General features: G+C 41.1%; 1 protein-coding gene and 1 long non-coding RNA gene across 21 annotated transcripts in view; one reads left to right on the plus strand and one right to left on the minus strand.

The window, feature by feature from the left end:
- The window catches only part of LOC307208299 (transducin beta-like protein 3), a gene marked incomplete at its 5' end in the record, with an annotated part of 171,556 nt that overhangs the window by 82,556 nt on the left and 66,368 nt on the right, over nt 1-22,632 (minus strand). For 5 of the 12 annotated variants that reach the window (XR_013835053.1, XR_013835054.1, XR_013835055.1 and 2 more), the window contains one exon: nt 8,315-8,960. The exons of 2 other annotated variants lie outside the window; for them this stretch is intronic. Coding sequence is in view for 1 of the 10 variants with exons in the window: in XM_079962974.1 (XP_079819100.1) it covers nt 8,905-8,960 (56 nt within the window). Of the gene's footprint in view, nt 1-466; nt 603-8,311; nt 8,961-15,903; nt 16,120-21,418; nt 21,567-22,632 lie in introns of those variants that run through there. 5 more of the 12 variants (XR_013835051.1, XR_013835052.1, XR_013835058.1 and 2 more) reach the window with 5 other exon arrangements.
- The window catches only part of LOC307208316, a 116,160-nt gene that overhangs the window by 51,116 nt on the left and 42,412 nt on the right, over nt 1-22,632 (plus strand). For 7 of the 9 annotated variants that reach the window (XR_013835073.1, XR_013835074.1, XR_013835075.1 and 4 more), the window contains one exon: nt 21,183-21,275. This is a non-coding gene — a long non-coding RNA (uncharacterized lncRNA). Of the gene's footprint in view, nt 1-3,909; nt 4,016-21,182; nt 21,276-22,632 lie in introns of all 9 variants that reach the window. The other 2 variants (XR_013835079.1, XR_013835080.1) reach the window with 1 other exon arrangement.

A 22,632-nucleotide genomic window follows, 5' to 3' on the forward strand; every position in this document is an offset into this window, starting at 1 on the left:
CCTAGGTATTTCACTTTCTTAACCAGTGTTAATCCTGTCTCCTTCTGAAACTTCTCTCTCTCAGTCACTGTTAGATTTTTCTCTAAAACCTTAGTTTTCATTTTATTCAACTTAAATCCCGCTACTTGTCCAAATTCTTGGATCAGTTCCAATACTCTTTTAGTACTAGATTCTGGCTCCTGTAATGTCAATACCAAATCATCAGCAAATGCTTTCAATTTGTACTGTTTAGGTCCGACTTGTATACCTTTAACCAATTGGTCCCTTCTAATCATGTTTAAAAGAACCTCCAGGACCGATATAAAAAGCAGTGGAGAGATTGGGCAACCTTGTCGTGTTCCTTTCTCTATCTTAAATTCTTCCGTCACTACATTATTCACAATTAATTTAGCCTTTTGTTCTGAGTAAATTGCACCTATACCGTTCCCAAAACCTTGACCAACCCCCATCCCCTGTAGATTCTTCTTCATGAAACTCCAAGAAATATTGTCAAAGGGCACCATGGTGTTTCTTCTCTTTCCACTCCTCCCGGAGGTTGTTCTTCCTCTAGTCACTGCTGTGGATACATGTCTTTACTGTCTATCTCCAGGCACTGTGGTCATCTGCAAGGGATTATCACATGTCAATGTTGGTGTTGACAGCATTAATATCTCATTTGCAGACATCTTTACAGTATAATGAAAGCCAGCTTCTCATAAAACATGTCCTTGGGGATTCTGCCATTTTCCATTCTGTGAACATGACCAAGCCAGTGTAGATGTCACTAGGACAGGAATGTAAACATGTGAGCACATCTTTATTTGAGACTCTGTCCTGCCGTATGATGTCCAAAATCTTCCTAACTCGGCACATGTGGAAGACATTGAGGTGTCGCTCCTGGCAAGTGCAAGTTGCTGTCAGGGAACTGCCATCGGAGCTTAGGGTGGTGGAGAGGCTCCAGGATGCTAGGAGACCCTCTGATGCTGAGGAGGGAACCAGCAGGAGGAGAGGGAGAGCTTCAGCGGAAACGGAGTCGGAGGGGAGGCTCAGAGATGCTTCCAGCGAGACCAGCGGGAAGAGCTCAGGACCTCCCATTGGGACCCCCACTCTGCGCAGAAAGCTGTCACGCAGAGAATCAAGGCGTAGACTTTCGGTCAAGGAACTTTTATGCTGGAGGAAATTCCGGAAACGCCCACTGACGGATTCTGCCAGCGATTAAGGCAGCCATGCACTGATGGCTCCGCGGAGAGGGAGAGTTTTAAAACTAACTACAAAACTCTGAGAGTCTTAGCGCTAACGCACAAGCAGCCCCTTATCCCATTACAGTTGCCCACAACTCACTTCCATAAAGCAGCATGCTCAACATGGAAACCTGGTAGACTTTCATCTTGGTATTGGACATTAGCATCACATTCTCCCATACCCTGTTGGAGAGGTGAGCCATTGTCATAGTTGCCTTGCCAATACACTTGTCAATGGAGAGGTTGCTGGTAATGGTGGAACCTAGGTAAACAAAACCGTCTACCACCTCAAGCATGTGGTCACCAATGCTGATGTGTAGTATGCTGATTATGTCCTGACCCACAATGTTGGTCTTTGTCAGGCTGATGGTAAGGTCAAATTCTCTGCAGGCTTGGACAAAAAGGTTGATTTATCTCTGTAGATCTTTATTGGAGTGTGATGTCAAGGCTGCGTCATCTGCAAACAAAATCTCTCAGATCCACTTTTGTCTTAGCATGGTGACGTGCCAAGCTGAACAGACCCCTGTCACCAAAAGCATATGAGACCACCAGAGAGAATAACATGCCAAAGAGAGCTGGGACAATAACACAGCCCTGTTTCACACCGCTCTTTATAGGGAAGGCCTCCGAGGTTGAACCATCATACTGGGCAGTGTCACACAATCATACTGTGAGGTGGGCATCCTATCTTGTTGAGAGGTGTGAAGAGTCTTTTCAGCTGATGAGGTCAAAGGCCTTCATCAGGTCTATGAATGCATGTACAAAGGGTGTCTCTGCTCTCTGCATTTCTCCTGCAGCTTACACAGTGAGAAAACCATGTCGACTGTTTATCTCTGAGCTGTAAAGCTGCATTGTGAGTCAGGATAGACCCTATCAGCTACTAATTATAGTTTGTTGAGAACTGTGTTTTCCTGTGAGTACAGTTCTTGATAGTGCTCTGCCCATTGCTTCATTTGCTTGCTGTGGTCTGTGATGATCCCTCCCTGTTTGACTGGAGAACTGAATTGCAAAATTTTTAAAAACGCAAATTTTGAAGGACGATTGTACTTTGGTTTGAGTAGGTGCAAAATCAGAGAGTTTTGACTTTAAATGCAAACTGATTTAAATCTTCCCCCCATCCCTACCTGAGGCCCACATTTATTGCAGGACAAAATATTTACTTGCAATCACTGTAGATTTAAGCAAAGTACACCCAGTACTTTGCCCTCGAATACAGAACTTCACCTACTGTTCTTATGTACTCTGTTACCGAGAACTGAAAGGTTACTTTGCCATGGAATCCTCAGAGCACACAACAGCTACAAAGCTAACTGAGAAATTTATTGTCTCTCCAACTAGGACAGAAGAGGAACAGAAAACCAAGACACAACTAAGTTCAGGGCAGCACAGTGATTAAAATAGAGCCCTGTTCAGGTGGTCCCTCCATATTTAACTGGTGTGAAGGAAAGACTGGGGGTACCCTCTGAGGCCCCGTCTGCTCCAGTGTTGCACCATCACCCCTAGCATAACTTCCATGTACTCAATTGTGTGGGGAGACTACACAAGTACAGCTGATAACACTACTGCAGAAGTTCAGCCCCTGACACATGGGAGGCAGGAACAGTGATGCAGTATGATGGAGGGGTTGGGGCCAGAAGAATACCCCTACTTTTCCCTCCCACACAATGGTAATCATGTTGGAAGAGCTTGCTGGATCAGGTCCATCTGGTCCAGTTTGTTGTTCTCACAATGGCTATGCAGATGCTTGGGGGAAAACTGCAAGCAAGGACCCAAACACAACAGCACTCTTCCCCACTGCGGTTTCCAACAACTGGTATTCAGAAGCATTATTGCCTTCCTCTAGGATTGCTTGATGGTTAATTTAAAGACAGTATCAACTCAGTCCTTATGAGTGCCTTTACTTTTTTATGCTAGTTTAAATAGCTCCAGCCTCAAGTATTTTACTGTTCTAGGTCTAGTTTCAGTGCTTTCATGTTCAATTTATTGTGCTTGTTTTATTGCATCTTGTAACTCAGCTCAAGCCATTGGTATGGAGAAAGGTAGATAAGACAATGGTATCAGAAGGCATGTTTTGGATTTGTCAGGCACTAGGGACAAGCTGGACCATAAAGAAGGCTGATTGCCGAAGAATTGATGCTTTTGAACTGTGGTGCTGGAGGAGACTCTTGAGAGTCCCATGGACTGCAAGAAGATCAAACCTCTCCATTCTTAAGGAAATCAGCCCTGAGTGCTCACTGGAAGGACAGATCGTGAAGCTGAGGCTCCAATACTTTGGCCATCTCATGAGAAGAGAAGACTCTCTGGAAAAGACCCTGATGTTGGGAAAGATTGAGGGCACAAGAAGAAGGGGACGACAGAGGACAAGATGGTTAGACAGCGTTCTCGAAGCTACAAACATGAGTCTGACCAAACTGCGGGAGGCAGTGGAAGATAGGAGTGCCTGGCGTGCTCTGGTCCATGGGGTCATGAAGAGTCGGACACAACTAAGCGACTAAACAACAACAAGGACAAGCTGGGTCCATACAAAATGGGTAGGCTGAACATGAACCGGAGTACAATCATAGTATTGGCACTTGAAATTTAAAAAAAGTGGCAGAGCAGCTTTTAAACTAATCACTGTGGGAAACAGGAGCTAAGGAACTTCTGGTTCAAATAAATCATCCTTAGGGAATTTATGATTGTTCAATAGGTGCAGCATAGATCTAGGTGGTGAAAGTGCATGGGGACATGGAAGGCATTCAAAGAGACCACAGAGGAAAATTCACACATCAGGAGCAGCTGTTGTTCTTGTTGAGGTAATTTACATCTTGCTTCATATTACAAAAAAGTCTCTAACCGGTTTGCAACATTACAAAACAATATAGATTCCAATCAGATTGGATCAAGAAATAAATGGAATATCCCTAGGAGAGAAAATATACAAAATAAGGGCATTTGCAGATAATTTAGTCTTAATGGTGGAAAATCCAAAGGAAAGCATAGCAAAGGCTCTAGAAAAAATGGGAAACTTTGGAAGGGTATCAGGTTTTGCTTTGAATAAAGAAAAAACGAAACTAATGGTAAAAAACATGGGAGATCAAGAGAAAAAGGAACTGGTAGAAAAATTTGGATTACAAATTGTAAAAAAAAGTGAAATATTTAGGAATACAAATAACAATGAAAAATATAAATTTGTTTGAAGATAATTATAAAAAAATTTGGGAAGAAACAAAAAGAGAAATGGAAACTTGGACAAGATTGAAATTAACACTCTGGGGTAGAATTTCAGCTATTAAAATGAATATCTTACCAAAACTTTTGTTCCTTTTTCAAATGATTCCCATAATAGGTAAAGATGATTGTTTTTAAAAATGGAAAACGGACCTAACAAAGTTTATATGGCAAGGCAAAAAGCCACGGATCAAACATAAATTATTAACCAACATAAAAGAGCGGGGAGGTTTTGGACTGCCAGACCTGAGACTATATTACGATGCGGCATGCTTTACTTGGATCAAGGATTGGATCAAATTGGATAACAGTGACATTTTGGATTTGGAGGGATGGAACAACAGATATGGTTGGCATGCCTATCTAATTTATAACAAAGTGGCAGTCCATAAAGAATTTCTTTTTTTTATATATAATAATTTTTATTAATTTTCCAACACAAATTAAAAACAAAACAGCTCACAAAACATAAACAAACAAAACATATAAACATGCATAATTTCAAAATCTCTTTTTCATAAACCTAACTTCCCAGACTTCCCCTTACCTCCCCTTTTCTGCATCCCTGTTTTACAGTTCCTTCAGCAACCCCTCACTTCAGTTAACTAATTACTTATTTTCTTTTTTTTACCCTCTTCTCTTACTTAATCAATTACAGCTGTAATTTTATTTTTTCCTTTCCCTTGACATTTTAGCACTCAGTCCATAAAGAATTTCTAAGCCACGTAATTAGAAATGCATTATACAAGGTCTGGGTGAGACATAGAAGGTTGTTAGAACCGAAAACCCCATTGTGGGTCTCACCGCTAGAGTTAATATAGGTTAAAAAGAAAAATACTATAGGAAGAATGGCAACATACCAGCAGCTCCTAAAGGAAGAACAGGGCCAATTAAAACTAAGACCATACGATGAGGTGACCCAATACTGTACCACATGGTTACAATATCACCAAATTGCACAAATATTAAACCAGGATAAAGTAATAGGATTTGAAAAAGAAGAATCAAAATTACAAAAAGTATTATTACAAAACTCAAAAAAAAATATCCAAAATGTATAATTTATTATTAGAATGGGAATTAAAGGATGAAGAAGTAAAAGAAGTTATGATTAAATGGGCATGTGATATAGGATATGTAATTCGGCTGGACCAATGGGAGAAATTATGGAAATATGATATTAAATTCACGGCATGTTATACAATAAGAGAAAATTTTATGAAAATGGTGTACCAATGGTACTTAACCGGTAAAATTGGCTAAAATTTACAAATTAAAATCAAATACCTGTTGGAGATGTAAAAAAGAAATAGGAACAATGTTTCACATGTGGTGGGAATGCCGACCTATTAAACAATTCTGGAATGAAATCTATGAAGAACTCAAAAAGATGTTTAAAATATCTTTCAGTAAAAAACCGGAGGCATTCCTTTTAGGTTTAATTACAAATGATATCCCCGAAAATCAAAGGAAAGTATTCCTTTATGCAACAACAGCTGCCAGGATGCTTATAGCTAAAAACTGGAAAGGCAGAAAAATTCCATCAGTGAAAGATTGGCAAATTAAATTTTGTGAATACATAAATCTGGCAAGACTCACAGCTTACATAAGGGGACAATCGGACCAGAAATTATTAAAAGAATGGGATTGTGCTAAAGAGTATATGAAAAAACATTGTTCTGGAGTAAGTATATTGGTATGTAATGAATGGTGCTTTACAGGGTTAAAGAAAAAGAAAAATGGTGTAAAAAAAAAGTACAAAGGTGGAAGTAATTTAATTAGACACAACAATACAGTAAGAGTAAATTTTTTGAGGTCTTAGAACAAAGGAAGGAAGTCATTTTGTGTTTATGTACGTAATGATATGGTTTTTTTTTCTGTAGATGTGTGCTTTTTCGTTTTTGTTTAGTTTAGTTTTGTTTCCTTTGCTTTTTCCCCCCTTTTTCTTTTCTGTTTTTTTTTTTTTTGTATGTTCCGGGTTTTTTTGTTTGTATAGTATTATTTTGGATTCAATGTTTGTAATTTTTGTTATGATTCTGCATTGAAAATAAATAAATAATAAAAAAACAATATAGATTCCGCATTTTAAAATAGCACAGGGCAGTTAGATAAGCTTCTCTTAAATACCACTATAAACTAAAACGTTGTTGTTGTTGTTGTTTTTATCATCATCATCATCATCATGATCATCGTTAAAGGTAAAGGACCCCTGACAGTTAAGTCCAGTCGCAGACGACTCTTGGGTTGCAGTGCTCATCTCGCTTTACAGGCTGAGGGAGCCAGCATTTGTCCACAGACAGTTTTTCCAGGTCATGTGGTCAGCATGACTAGGCCGCTTCTGGCGAAACCAGAGCAGCGCACGGAAACGCTGTTTACCTTCCTGCCGGAGCAGTACCTATTTATCTACTTGGACTTTGATGTGCTTTTGAACTGATAGGTTGGCAGAAGCTGGGACTGAACAACGGGAGCTCACCCTGTCGTGGGAATTCGAATCGCCGACCTTCTGATCGGCAAGCCCAAGAGGCTCAGTGGTTTAGACCACAGTGCCACCTACGTCTTCGTTACCATTATACAATTATTTATACCCCTTTTTCCCTGACGAGGACTCAAGGCAGAGTTTTAGTGGGGTGATTGTTCTTAAAAAGGAGTCCAAATATGTAGTGGGTACTACAGAAACTTGTTGGAATTGATAGAACTAATAGGATATGGCAATGGATACAAACTCTGGATGAAGGTCTGGATGTTGCTCTGTTCATCAAAAGTATTAAGAGTCATACGAAGCAGAAATCCCCAAAGTGGCAGAATTACTGACTGGGAATGCTGCTGTCACACCCTAAAAATAATTTAAACTGGTATTCAACTAAATTTTCCTCAGAGAGACCTATTGAAATTAATTGCCCTAACTTAATCATGTACATTTATTTCAACAGGTCTGCTCCAAATAAAATTTAGCATCTGGTATGCATTTACACTACCACTACGCTGACCAAAACACCTACGATGATCAAGGAGGCATCCAAAGGAAGATGCGTTCTTGTACTAGATGACTTCAGTTATGCTCATACTGGGTAAATGCATGCTCTGATCATGACAAAGAATTGAAATTTCTACAACAGTTGATCACAGAACTGACCGTCTGTATGAAAGATAAAATTTAGAGTCACCATCCAAGTTGATAGCTATTACAACATTTCCCCACAGTTTAGTTATGTGTTGTGTGTTCCTTTTGTCTGTCCTGAATCTTCCAATGGTCAGGAAACTTCCTCCCTCCACTTTCTCCACAATATGCATAGTCAATGTTTCACATAGCCCCTTACACACCTTTCCCCCTATCCAAACCATTGATCATTTTCTTCAGCCCTTGGTCATTTTGGTTTCCCTTTTCTGATCCTGTTCCAGCTCTACAATAATCTTTCTGAGTTGCAGTGACCAAAACTGAAGCACAGACTTGTATAACAGCACTGATACTGGCATTTTATTTTCACCCCCAGTCCTTGTTATTCCCAATATGAAATTACCCATTTTTATAGCTGCCACACACTGAGTTGACATTTTCACTGAGCTATCTACAATGACTCCAAGACCTTTTAGATGTTTAGTCACTACCAATTCAGACTCTGTAACCACATACAGTGTGTGGCTTTTTGCCCCAGTGTGCATCACTATACAATGGCATATGCTAAATCACTCTATGAGAATGACTTCTTGTTGTTATCCAACTGTCTCGAAAGTCAATGGACTGCACTCCCAGGGGGTGAAGTTACACCACTGTGTTCGCAGCACCAAAGTTACCTCCGCGTGTTGTATGGAGGTCCTGGGCTGCCCTGATTAAAAGCACACACACACACACACACACACACACCCGGCCTCACGAATGGTAAGGAAAGCAATACATTTGGCACCAACTTGGCTGCAGGAGTTGCTGAAAGAAAACATACAAGGCGCTATCTAGCCACCTTAGCAACTCCACTCCTGATTTGTGTAGGGTTTACTCCTTAGCCATCTCTTCTCCCAAATATATCCTACAAGGCAGCAGAGGTTTAGGACCAGAGTTTTCCTTCTTTTAGATGGGCTACCTTCCCAGGTTAACGAGCCCCATCTGCCCCTCACTTCCCTCTACAGCACGTGCAGAAACTGCTTTCTTGGCCATTGGACCCACTATTGGTCTCATCCGCTCAATCCACCGGAGGCTGTTTTCACATGCAGGGGAAGTCCTTAAGTCATTGAAGGTTTGAGACCCATCAGCTACCCTCACTTGATTTAGCTGGCCAGTCCAAGTCATTCCCTGGACGTGGCCGCTTTCACATGCTGACAGCTTCTAGGAGCCACAGGAGAGAGCTGACTGCAGGTTGGGGACCAAAGGTGGACAAACTACCCCCAGAAGCATGACGGCTCCCCCACCCAAAGTACTGCCTCTCTCCTAACACCCCATGCTTCTCTTAGTATGACTAATATTGAATATAGCCCTTACATCTCATACCTGGTTTTGGGCACTCCTCCATATTAAGTCCAGGGCACAGGTTATAAACGCTATTAAAAAGTCAGAAATTAAATTGTTACAACAAAGGAAAAATAAAAGCTTTTATAAAAATCCATATAACTCATTTTTGCTCTCTGGCACCATCTGTTGTTGGATGTTTAGAACACATTCAAAATGTATTCTTGTGACAAATTTAGCTGAGTGCCAGGGTTGCCTCCTCTCCGGTCATTCCATGACCAACTATTCTAAGGTGCAGTCAGTTAGGCTGCCTATAATTTTTACCTCTTTATCATGATTGGAATATGCATTTACTCTGCATTTTGTCAACCATGCTGGACTCAGTGAGCCTTTGGTCTAACCCAGCAGGGCTCTTCTTATATTATGAGTGAATTTTTCTCATTAAGAGTAAGTATATTGGACAGATGGAATCAAACAAGAAGTACTCTTGATGCCACATGGTAAAGTCAAGCTTGGCAGGACAGAACTGATGCAAATTCACACCAGTAGTTCCTCTGGACTCTTATATACATTAGACTCTTATATACATTATAAACTGGAGTCTTATATACATTAGAGAACAGCACAGAACATGGTCATGCTACTGCTGTATCCTGTGGAATATCTATGGACTCACGCTGCGTTTTATGGACAGAATAACACATGAAGCAGCAAGAACAAAAGTCAGCCCATAAACAAGAAGTAACAGATTCTTTAAGTACAAGTGAAAAACCTTTGAGTTCTACACATGTTTTTATGCTGTAAACTGCCCTGTGATCCTTGGATGAAGGGCGATATATAAATGCAATTAATAATAAATAATTATAACATGCACATATCAAATATGTTATACTCCCTTCTATTTTCTCTGTACTATATGCTTTGAAAATCCAACAAGACTTCACTAAGTGCTCTGGAGGACATTCCAACCATTAGGATAATCAAAAGCTAGGCTTTGTGCCATCCAACAGATGGCAAGAGCCCAGGCAGTCCAGAGTCCATCATGCATGTGCATCAATGTGGGAGTGGCAGAGAGCAGCATACCCAGATGGGAATATTCACATGGCCATCCATCCTGAGTTCACACTTTGACAGGAGAGGGAAAAAAATATCTCTAATCCTGGTTTGAGCTGGATTAAGCCAGAAGGATAAAGAGCAGGATCCCTTAGACTGGTCCAAGGGATTTGTAAGGGATAAAGAAAACCACTTCCTAGTATCCTGAGTCTGTCTGTCTGTCTGTCTGTCTGTCTGTCTGTCTGTCTCTCTCTCTCTCTCTCTCTCTCTCTCTCTCTCTCTCATATATATTGGAGCCCCTCAGTGAAAAGTATTTTCCTCACTAGGAACACATAGCAAAAGAGAAGCTATTAGGAAGATGGGAAGTGCCACCTAAAACAGGGGTAGGGAACTTTTGTCAGTCTGAGGACCACACTCCATGATGATTGGCAATTTCTGGGGGCCACAGTAATGGGCAGGGCAAGAGCCAAAAAAAAAGAAAGGGGGGGGGACAGGCAAAGCGAAAGATGCAACCCTTGACATTGTACAGCAGGCTATAGTCCAACAAGTGAAAACTGGAGGTTTCTATGCATTTCTTTCAACCCTCCATCCAAGTAAGCAAGCAAGAGGCAATTTCACAGTTCAAAGACACATTCCAAGCCAGAGCACTAGAGGAGGGAGCAGAGTGAGAGCCAGTGGATGAGGCTTGGGAAGATGGAGTGTGGCCCACAGAGTTCCAATGGCCAGATAAAGAAACCGGGGGTGGGGTGGGGGTGGTCTGCATTCGTGAGAAAACACCTTCCCCCCCACCCACACTCCTGATATATACAGTACATAGTTTAACTAAGACTCAGGAGCCATATAACATTAAAATTGTGATTTCTCTGAGGGTTGGTTTGTTTTTTATGATGGAAGACACCAAAGATGTGTAACGTAAGCAATTATTACAGGGGCATGCTGCAAAATGAAAATGCCACTGTGATCACCAGTCCTTCCCTCCCATTTTGAAAATATTTTAATACGCAATAGTGGGTGAGTTTACACAACGATTTTTGCCATCAGTTGTCCATCCTTCCCCCTTTCCACTCTTGCTCCTCTTGGATTGAATTATGAAGGAACTCCTGATATTTTTTTAAAGTGCATTTATCAAAAGTAGAAGTCCAACCACATAACCACTGCACCCCAAATTTCATTTGCAAAGCTGTGGTACATTCTTATTAAAGTAGATACTCTGGAGCCTTCTTTGACTATTCAATAATTCACTCTCCTAACTGCAGGGCTGTCTGAAAAGAGTTAAAAGAACACATAGGGACTAGTTTTCTATTTAAAAAAAATACCAACCAATGCAGTGTACAAATTAAAAAGACAAGAAGAAATATAACATGCATAAAACCAATTCAAGTAAATAAATAAATAAACAGAAGTAAAACTCAGATGATTTTCAAAACCTTGTCAATAATTTGTTACACAATAATTTGGTGGAACAGGGAGGTTTTCACTATTTTCACTTTGGTCAGGGCACAGCCTTTGGTAATCCTCACAGAACTCTAGCCCAATGGTTGCCATTAATTTGATTTGAACTGATTTTATAATGAAATGGTTTTAGAATGTTGTATTATTTTACTGTTGTTAGCCGCTCTGAGCCTGGCTTCGGCTGGGGAGGGTGGAATATAAATAATAATAATAATAATAATAATAATAATAATAATAAAGGTAAAAAGAAAGGTGAGGTAAAGGACCCCTGGATGATTAAATCCAGTCAAAGGCGACTATGGGGTGCAGTGCTCATCTCACTTTTCAGGCCGAGGGAGCCGGCGTTTATCCACAGACAGCTTTCCGGGTCATGGGGCCAGCATGACTAGGCCACTTCTAGTGCACTGGAAGACCGAAACCAGAGCAGCACATGGAAACACTGTTTACCTTCCCGCCGGAGCGGTACCTATTTATCTACCTGCACTGGTATGCTTTTGAACTGCTAGGTTGGCAGGAGGTGGGACAGAGCAACGGGAGCTCACTCTGTTGTGCAGATTCCAACCGCCAACCTTCCGATCAGCAAGTCCATGAGGCTTTAGACCACAGCGCCACCTGTGCCCCTAAAACATAAGGAGAAATATCTACATAGGGCTCCCTAGGTAATACATGTCATTATTTTGTTTCTGCGAGGGAGAATGCCATGCTCCAAGCATTCATAGATCAAATCTCAAATAGATGTGGAATCCTTAACAGGGCCACCTGGCCAACTCTTATTTCTCTAACACTGATTTTCTTTTTCTCCCACCACACAGACAGTTCAAATGCAATTACTACCAGAGGATTGGCAACTCCTGCAGCCAAGCTGGTGCAAAATTTATTGCTTTGTTTTTTTTGGTCCACATCAATGAAGCCAAGGGGTCATCTGGGAAGCCCAAGACCTCCATACATACTGCCTAGGCTTGAACCATGGAGAGGCCACTTCAGTGCTGCAAACGCAGCAAAAACAATGCAGGAGGCAGCTGTTACTAGTTACCAGTCTCTGCAGCCACAGCAGGCAATGTCATTCTCCAGTGGTCTGACTTCACCCCAGGAGGTGCACCCCATTGTTTCTCAAGACAGACAGATCACAAAAAGATTTTCTCTTTCTCCCACCACATATACAGCTCCAGTGCAACTCCCACCCCAGTAACCCCAGATACTATGAATCTTAGATTGACCAAAGTGTTTAATTCAGCATATCTGAGAATGAAAATAATACCATGTGGATATACTCTCTTTTTTGTCTCGGTTATAGCTTGGAATATTAGTGGAGATGGATAAAGGTTCCCTTTAATCCTTCAGAATGATTCAGCACTGATTAGCACTTAAATCTCATTTGACAATGGACAAGCTAGAACTCTTGTCCAGTGTATCTAAAATTTATCATCAGTACTAAGCTACTTGTCTTTCTGGTCAAGATCTAGATAGAGTAGCATCCTTTTGCACAAGGTAAAATCAGCCCTCTCTAATAACATTGATTTGATAAGGATAGGGGGAAATAACATTTCTCTTTCCATCCTCTTTCATGCTGAACACAAGATCTCCAAAAACAAGGAAAGAATGTTGCATTGCTACTGATTTCTATGTAAAATTAATGAAAATAAAGGAATTGTGCTTCACCATTCATAATGAATAACTATGCCAGCTTATATCAACCTTTTCAGTTTCCACCTCTAGAGGGCTTTTAAAATGGGGTCAACAGCAAACATATCTTTACATTTGATCTAAGAGCAAGGAATACAAAACAATAGAGCTTACCCAGAGTGAATAAACAAAACAAGACCTTATCCTGATGATGAAAAATCATGCAGAATACTAACTACAGCTCCCACCTTTATGCTAGATATGGATTGCATAGATCAAGCTGGTTAGAAAAGAAGACAGAACAGTGAGCAAAGATACATGGCCCCCATTAACAATGCTGAAAGATCAATGTTAGCTAAGCATAAGAATGACAATCCCATATGTCTGATTCAATAGGACATAGAGCACCTGATAGCTGAAGAATACAATGCACAGAGATGATGGAAGGAAACAGATAAAAAAACTTGTATCACCTCCTAAAACTGACAGCCCGCCTTATCCTCAAGTGACACAATAGCTAGGTCCTTGAAACAGACAAGGTATTAAGGCATGAGCCAAAAGAGCAAGGCCTTCCAAGATTAAAGCCTCTCATTCACATAAGTAGGGCTGCTTCAAACTCTGCCCTTTAATAGAAAAAATTCCCCAGGACTTAAAATTATTAAAAACAGCAAAGATAACATTAACAGATTAAACAGAAACACACTGATTAATAAACTTCAGAATAAAGAGAGCATTTGAAACAGAGGGTGGTGTAATGTTATGTATTTTGGCAGATTTTAATCTATTGCAGTTGTGTGGATAATGTCATTATACAGTTTACTCACTAGGTGGCACTGGACTTATTGTATCTGGCTAGTTTCCTGCTGTTATTCTGCTCTTGTTGGAGGGAGACAATTTAGTTGTACTACATTCTGACTAGTGCGTCTTTTAGTTTAGGATTTCCATGACAGCAGCGCTTTTCATACCAAGCTCTGGGGCACTGCATTTTCTCCCTGAAGGACGGCTTGCCTATTATTGCTTACCTCTCCCTGAGGTGCACAACTCCAGTAGTTTTGGATGTCATTTAGGGATTAGTCTCAGTTCCCGTAGGCTCTGTGTCAAGGAGCAACAGCGAGGCTGCGAGTACTGAGTATGCAATATGAATAGATTCTTTGGCAGGCAACTCAGTTATGCACAAGGCTCAATCAAGCTAGAAAAATTTAAAGCCATTGGACTTCAAGCACAATTGCACTCTCCAAATGGTGAATATTTAAAAATGTGGCAGCTGCTATAAAAGGAAATGTCAAAGGATCTGCAGGCTGAGCACGTGGTGTTCTTCTACTTCTTTGGATCATGGCCATAACAATTTCAGCTAAATTAAATAAGCTACTATAAGTAAGCTAACATTTCAAATGTTTTCATTCATTGTTTTGTGGAATCTGTTAGGCCACTGCCTTTCTTTGATGTTCCCACCCAATTCTCACCCGATCTTCTTTGGAAAGCATTTGATGAGTAGAGTATTTTGAGAAGTAATTAATTTCACTTGGCAAATGTGAGGTAGATGCATTCTTTGAGATCACACAGTTGTAGTGCCCTATTGTATAATCATGCCAGAGATATTTCTTTGTGAAGGTTTATTTTTCCTTTCTGGCTGAGCTGCTGCTAATATCCTGGCTTTTTCATTTGTATTGATTTTGCTGTAAGTGCTGTGTAGCATATATTCTGCCTTTTAGGCAGACAGAAGCTGTTGGGTTGCATTCTACTCCCAAGCACACTGGCGTGGTTGAGAACAAATGCTGGTCCTAAATTATTATTCAGCTTTATATTATCAGAAGCTTTTGAATAGGATAGTCAGGCAGAATTTCAAGCTTGCAACGGCTCGTAACTCAAGCATAAGCAAGTATGAAGGAGATTACAACATTTTATACTTTGTCACTGATGGGGACATAAGTGTTACCCATTGTTGTGGCAAGATGAGTGGTAAATACATTCTTTACAATAAAATAACTAAGGGCTGCATCCAACTAAGCTTTATTCTGAGTAGATCTATTGATCTTAATGGACCAGTGATGCAATGTCCTTTAACATCAGTGAGCCTACTCTGGGTAGAACTAGCACAGGATATAGCCATGTGTGTCTATTGTGCTACGCCTGCTACTGAATCTGGAATCTTGAAGAAAGCAACTTTCTGGCTCATAGGGCTGCAGAAAGTATTAATGAATGGGCAGTCTGCCAAAGGCCTGGGAAAAGGCCATTAGTGAATGGCACAACACCTTGCCTCACATCATTTTCCTGCTCATTGAGCACCAGACTTTGGGAAGCCCTGAAAAGCATACAACCACCACACCGGAGGCAGACTGTGGTCTTTCAAATTTCAGTGGCATCCTGTGCAAGGCCAAAATTTGGCATGTGCCCTCACACCTTCCATTCTGCTCAATTCACTATGTCTTGGTGGTGATACCCTGTGGCAATCCCTAGGCTCAGCACCCAGGGCAGCGGAACCAGTCACACTTCCCTAAATCCGCCTCTGACAGCACAACGCAAAATAATTCATTCTATGTCAGTCTGCTAGCTGAACTGTCCCCTTGACACATACATAACAATACTTAATATTTGCACAGTGCTTTCAAGTGTTCAGAGAACTTTGCATGTATCAAGTCACTGTCCTTACCTAACCCTATTAAGCCTCCTGAGAGAAGTCAGCAGATAGAACTCCCATACTATAGATGAAATGTGTAAGACAGCGAGTAGCTGGCCTAAAGGCAACTACTGTGTTCGTGATGAAGGCACCATTCTCATCTGACTTTCTGATTTGCAACCGAGTCTCTCAGCCACTACACAAGTGAAGATTTCTTACTCACATCAGAATGCATAGCGTGCAGTTTGGATCCCAGTTTTTATCATCCTGGGTTGCTTGGGAATGTTTTATGTATGTTTAAGGGTCATGCAACAGTGTAACTGTACCTAAAGTGCAGACAAGTATTTAAGGGTGTGAAAATACATACCTCCATGAGAAAGAGATATGTACATCTTACTATGGGAGCTGCAAACAGAGAGCTGACAGGCTAACATCCATGAGAAGGGATTCAGAAGCAGGTGCCAGGCTAACTAAAGAAACTTAAATTCACTCTCTCATTTATATCTCTGGGGAAGTAGCAACAGAAGGATATTAATAAACACTTCAGACACCAAGGAATACTATGCTGTTTATGCTCTTCTTTTATTAAAGAGAAAGACCCAAGCTTTATATAGTGATTTGATAAATATGCAGCAGTCCTGAAGTTTCAGTTACCTACACAGTGTGTGCTTAATTGATCAGGTATCATGCACAGCCTTGCAGACAAGTCCATGAAAGTTAGTAGCCTACAAAAAAATGATGCCCTAGCCCAATTCCCCAGTCATACCTATCTTAGCATTCAAACATACCTTACAATAGCAGTTGCCATGGCCTCTTTTTTTAAAAAAAAAAATACTAATGAGGTGAAACCAGCTTCCTCAGGCCTTTGTTGCTCCTGCAAATTAAGCTGTGGAGCCAGCTGTGCAGCCCTGATTGGCTGGTGCTTGTGATCATTCTTCTTCCCTATCCTTGAATGTTACAACATTTTACAAAATGAATGTTCTGCTTTGTTGTTGTTGTTGTTGCTGCTGCTGCCTTTACAAAGAAAAAAAAGATGCAGGAACGATATTCCTATAGCATTTACCCATTAACACAGCAACTTCATTTTTAATTTTAAAAAGTATATCTCATTTGTAAAAAATAGTAAACCTGTTTTGGGATCAGCAGGACAAGAGTTGTTAGCTAACCAGCATAATATACAGCTGTCTCCAGGTATATGGATTCCTCATTATGGAGGGGAATCAGTGACTGCATCCAGACTTAATGCTGAACCATAGTTTAGCATATGGGAATGAGTCTGGTGAGACTCCGGCACATGCACTTCTCCTGAACCATAGCTGATTGTAACTAACCATGGTTAGTTGTTTAATCTGAGCTGAGAATTATGGCTAGTGTTAACTGCAGTTTAGAGTGGGGAAACTATGGCTATCTGGATGTTGTTCGACTCCAACTTCTACCAGCCCCATCCTGGCCAAGGATGAGAAAATGGGGAGCTGTAGTTCAGAAACATCTGGAGACCCACATGTTCCCCAATCCATGTGTTAAAGGGAAGTGTGCTGAAGTTGGGTTTCCTTATATCACAGAGAGCATTAACCAGTTTGATTTGGACATAACAAGTAGTTGAAAATGGAAGCAAAACTTCCCCATCTCCTCTACGTGGCTGTGCTGGGGGAGGAGAGGGAAGGAGGGAGTCCATGAGCCAGAATCGACGGACCCATTAAATTATGGTCTGTCCCAATTCTACATGGGAACAGGACTTAAGTCTGTCCCGTCCTGTTTCTGTGCAGATTTTTAAGTGGGGAAATATTCTAAGTAGAATTGTATGGAATAACATGGCTGCCCCCAATTTTCATATGGAGGCAGCCATGGTATTTTTGTACAATTCCTCCTGAGAACAAGGAAATGCCACCAAGTCGTGCTGCTCCCAGGGGAACTGCCTGTATTCCATTCAAAGCACACAGAAACAAGGAACCCCACGTGCTAGCCACTTCAGGCTGTGGGTAACTGAACTGCACATTAAAAAAGTTTAAATGTAAGAAATATATCGTACATGAACAGATGCAGCCTTGCAGCCCTGATACCACATCATAAAGTGGTATTTGCTGCAGATTCTGAAAGGAACCTATAATCTGATCCCAATCATGATCAGATCACATAAGGACACTTTGGAATATGATCTTAGTGGATTCCTCCCCCAAATCCTGAGCAGGAGCCTCATGGATGTAATAAAGGTAAAGGTAAAGGTACCCCTGCCCGTACGGGCCAGTCTTGACAGACTCTGGGGTTGTGCGCCCATCTCACTTAAGAGGCCAGGGGCCAGCGCTGTCCGGAGACACTTCCGGGTCACGTGGCCAGCGTGACATCGCTGCTCTGGCCAGAGCCAGAGCCAGAGCCAGAGCCGCACACGGAAACGCCGTTTACCTTCCCGCTGGTAAGCGGTCCCTATTTATCTACTTGCACCCGGAGGTGCTTTCGAACTGCTAGGTTGGCAGGCGCTGGGACCGAGCAGCGGGAGCGCACCCCGCCGCAGGGATTCGAACCGCCGACCTTTCGATCGGCAAGCCCTAGGCGCTGAGGCTTTAACCCACAGCGCCACCTGCGTAATGTAATGCTAACCCATAATTTAATGTTGCATGCAAGCCAAGTCAATAATGTATGTCAACAACATGGTGAGCAAACTTCCCAGAGTGCAGCTATTTGTGTTTTATAGGTATGTGCCAATTGTGGTGTATCAATGTGCTAAGAAAGAAAAAAAGAACACAACTCTCTTCCCTAGTTAGAGAAGTTTCTGTTTTCTTGTTTGCTGCATGCAACTGGTGGGAGTGATGCTTTCCACTAGTAGTATGTGGCATGCACTGGTGTGGTGTACTTTGTTTACTTCTGCTCTCAACTTACAGCATATATGCACATATACATATGGACACATCAATCTGTTTGACTCTCCCTTCATTTAAATCAATAGGGCCCCAACTGGATTTTAGCAAGGATGCATCCTACCAGTGGTGAACCTATGTTTTTAGGGCCCTGAAGTTTGAAATGTCATGGGGGCTCCTTTGTAACCAGCAACGAGGTCTGGCTAACCCCTTGTTACCTTCTTCAATGGGGTTGTTCCATGACAGATCACCACAATTTTAAAAAAATTAACTACTTCGTCTCAGATTTTGATTAAAATGGCTGTCCTGGATTATCTCACCTGTCAAAGTCAGTAGGGGAAACAAAAATGCCTTATGCCTTATAGTTTTTGAGCCCCACGTTGGGCAAAAGATTCCTGAATTGAAGCGAGTTGGGCTACATGATCCATAGGGTCCCTTCCAACTCTAAAATTCTATGGTTTGTTTTTCTGGATTTTCTAGCAACATATTCACAATCAGTTTCATCACTGGAGAGCTTCCTTGCAATGTCATTTTCTGGAGACAATATGCAGAAAGAATTTAAGCGCTCTTCAGTGGAACAGCCAATTTACCATAACGCTTCACCTTTGCAGCACCTGTGCAGTTTCAAGACTGTTGAAATATATACCACCAAAAATTAATTGATTTGAGTCATGCTACTCAAATTGGGTCTATTGGGTCCATTTTTTTTTAAGCAATGATGAATAAAGTTGCTTCTGGGGCCCCTCTGGGACCTGAAGCTTAAGCTTCATTAGTTTCATAGTAGATTCGCCCCTGATCCTACCCAGTCCAATCAGCGAGATGATTTGTGGTGCTCAGCTTTGATATTAAGGGTGGGGGGACCAAGTCACCTTGCAAAATGTAGAGAGGATTTCCTGAAGTATATCAAGGATATATCATTAGAGGATGAAGAAATTAGTAATATCCTTCAACACTTCATCTAGTCCTCCCCTATATATATATATATATATATAATGTTATTATTTACAGTTTGAGAGTAGAGATGAATAAACAAGAGATAATTTAATGAGGGCGTTTTTGTATTTCTTTGGGGGGGGGAGATGTATACAATTATTTTTTAAAATGGGGTCAGAGACGATCGCCTTCGAAATCTTCAATACATCAAAATTTCAGCATTTCTATACAGGCTAAGATACACGTCAGCCAAACCAGTTAGCTAACAGCAAGAAGTCTATGATCAGAATATTTTTTTTTCCCTTCTGTGGGCTAGAGGAACATCTCTTTGCTTAATCCTAAAGAGGTAGCAAGCAGTATGCAATCAATTTCTGAAGATGTTCCTGGAAAATGTGAACAAACAGTGCCACTAACATCACTTGCCTCCGGCAGCAGGAAACCTATCTCTCTGCTCTGCTTGATGTCAGGTTAGGCATACTGTGTGGCATCATTACCAGACATCAAGAACAAGTGTGAGTTTAAAAGTATATTCTTTTCCTTGGTGAGAAAAGAACATATAATCATTTACCCTTCAAACCTATAAAATTGGAGTGGGACGAGACCTAGCTGTTAGGGAATGTTCAACATTTGACTTTTCTTAAGGTTTTCCTGGTAGCAAATATGTATTCTCTCTATCTCTCTCTCTCTTTCATTTTCCCTCTTCCCAGCAGATAAAAGGGTAATAAGCAAAAGGCTGAGCATGTCCTCCCTAAAGTGATTGCTGGTGGTTTTGGTTTTTTAAAAACAGTAATTGGTGGAAAGAGAGAAAGACTAGAATTGTTGGTATTTCCTTTGGACAGGTGGTGAACTGGATCAGAACAACCCACAAGACCTTTAACAATATTGTTAACTGAAATACAAAATAGATCTCCCCACCCCCAAATTCTTCTGTGACTATGTGCCACAATAACACACCTCAGTCTTTAAGGTGCTACAAGAATCTCCATTGCTTCTTTGGGAGTAAGAGTTTCCAGTATTTTGAGTTACTCAGAACTGTGTGTTTCCCTACACATTCCTGCATAGGCTGGGTGGCTTTCTAAATGACAGCCTATGTAATTAAGATGAGCAGCTATTCAGAGTATTGCCAGATCTAGGTCCGCCCCCCGCCCCCGCCTCCAATTTTTATTAAACTTTTAAACTTGTATGTAGTAGGTTACAGAATAAGTAGTAGGTTGCAGCCGATGATAAGAGGACAAAACAGCAAAGACCTTTTTCCAGAAATGAGCACAGATGGATGGCGATGCCCAGTAAACTTCAACTAGGCTAGCACTGAGGTGATAGTGTGGAGTTGATGAGAGTGTTATCCAGTGCCAGTACAGATAAACCTTCAAGGTTGCTTCTTGGTTTCCAGCTGAAATAGATTTTAACAGAGGACTTACTTACCCATAGTCTGTCCCACACCTGGTTCTCTATTTGGATGCCAATGTCTGGTTCACAGTAATTTTTGAGTGCTGTGGATGACCCCATATTGATTTCTATGAGAAGTTTATAATTCTGAGCTACTAAGCCCTTATAGTCTGGTGTTGATTATGTGTACAGATACACACAAAAAATGTCTGGGTGCATCAAGGCTGTCTTTGTTTGTAAAGTTTATTGGGAAGTGTCCAGATCTGTAGGCCTTGTAGCTGGGTATGAGGTAAATTTCCTAATTTAACAGATAGCATTTCCTTGTCTATGGGTCTGCGCTTTGGGAGGAGGTCATAAAGTCTATATAAGCTTAATGATTCCCCTTTTTTATATTGTAGGTATTTGTCTTCTTGTCTGAATCCTGGATGATTGAGGAAGCAGGCAGCCGTGGATGGAGGTGTTGCCAGGAGAGATGACCATCATTTCCAGATGTAGGTGTTTGTATCAGCATTTGCATTAGAGTTGGGCATTTAGTTTTGTATTTTAAAATTTCCATAAAATTACAACTACAAAGATTACAAATCAAACAAGTAGAGTATGGAGCCCTCACTTAAAAGTAATACTTAGCCCTTACCAGCCACAGAGGACAGTAGCTCCTCCCAGCTCTCACCTGGGATATTTCCTTTCTCCTCCCAGCCTCTCACCCTGGGAGACCAACATTATCTTGCCTCTCATGCAGGATCCTCCATCAACCATCCACTACCACCATGAATATACAATCTCTGGAGGGAGAGAGAGAATTTAAAAAAAAAAGACTAAAGAAAGAAATATATTAAAGATACAAACAAAAAACTTCTGATTTTCTATTTGCCAATTACAAAAGAAGAAAATATAATTATTTAAAGTATTCAGTCCATGCTAACATCATCTTCTGTTAATCAATATTAGAGGGGGTTAAAAAAATAATACTTAAAGTCTTCTCTCTCTTTTTGCTATAATGCAGAAAAAAAGGCAAAATGAAAAAAAACAAAAACAAACAAACCTGTGTTGCTTCACCATGAGAGATGTCAGCAAAGAACAGTATCATTGCTGCTGTTCCTACAGCCAATGAGGAAGCAAGAGGGCTAGATTAATAAGAATTCTTACATGAGGCAACTGGCTAGAGCCTTCATGGTTGCAGGGATCTACCCACAATAGATTTCATTTAGAAAAATGAATTTCTGACTTGTAATGCTCAGAATGTGTGCGACTTGTGTTGTGTTGATGTCTTAAAAATTCAGTGCAATTAAGCCACTTGCCCTCTTAAGAGTGTCATCCGAACTGGCTGGGTAGTTGAGAGGAAGGAAAACGTGGCTTGTCTCAAGGCCAGTACCTCTAGCAAAGTTCTCCTGAAGAGCTCACACTTAAGTCTCCTTCCCACTTCAATAAAAAGGACCGTGTGTCAGCCTTCCACTATCGCCTGCCACCTCTTTGCTTACCCTTGCACGTATTGGAAGCCAAACCTTGAAAATGCAGGGCCAACTGCCTTGCTTAGCAAGAGCTAATTAGTGTGTGCAAAACCGGAGAAGCTACTGAATTTGTCTGCAGTTTTGCAAAGACAGCCCCCTTCTGTCATAAAAGGAATAGCCAAGTGATGCCAGCTCCGAAGAGGAGCCTACGTTGCATTAAAAACCAACTGCCATGTGCAACTAATTGCTCCACACACAGCATAGTCCAAAAATAATTGACTCTGCCTGTTTTGCTATTTTGGGGAACCAAAGAAGAATTAGCATGCCAAAACAAAGTGCCACTTATAAGGGGAGGAGAACCACTGTGGCCATCTGCTTTCTATGTCAGTAGTGGCAATAT

The sequence above is a fragment of the Podarcis cretensis genome (genome assembly GCF_951804945.1).
Source record: "Podarcis cretensis genome assembly, chromosome: Z".
Lineage (NCBI taxonomy): Eukaryota > Metazoa > Chordata > Lepidosauria > Squamata > Lacertidae > Podarcis > Podarcis cretensis.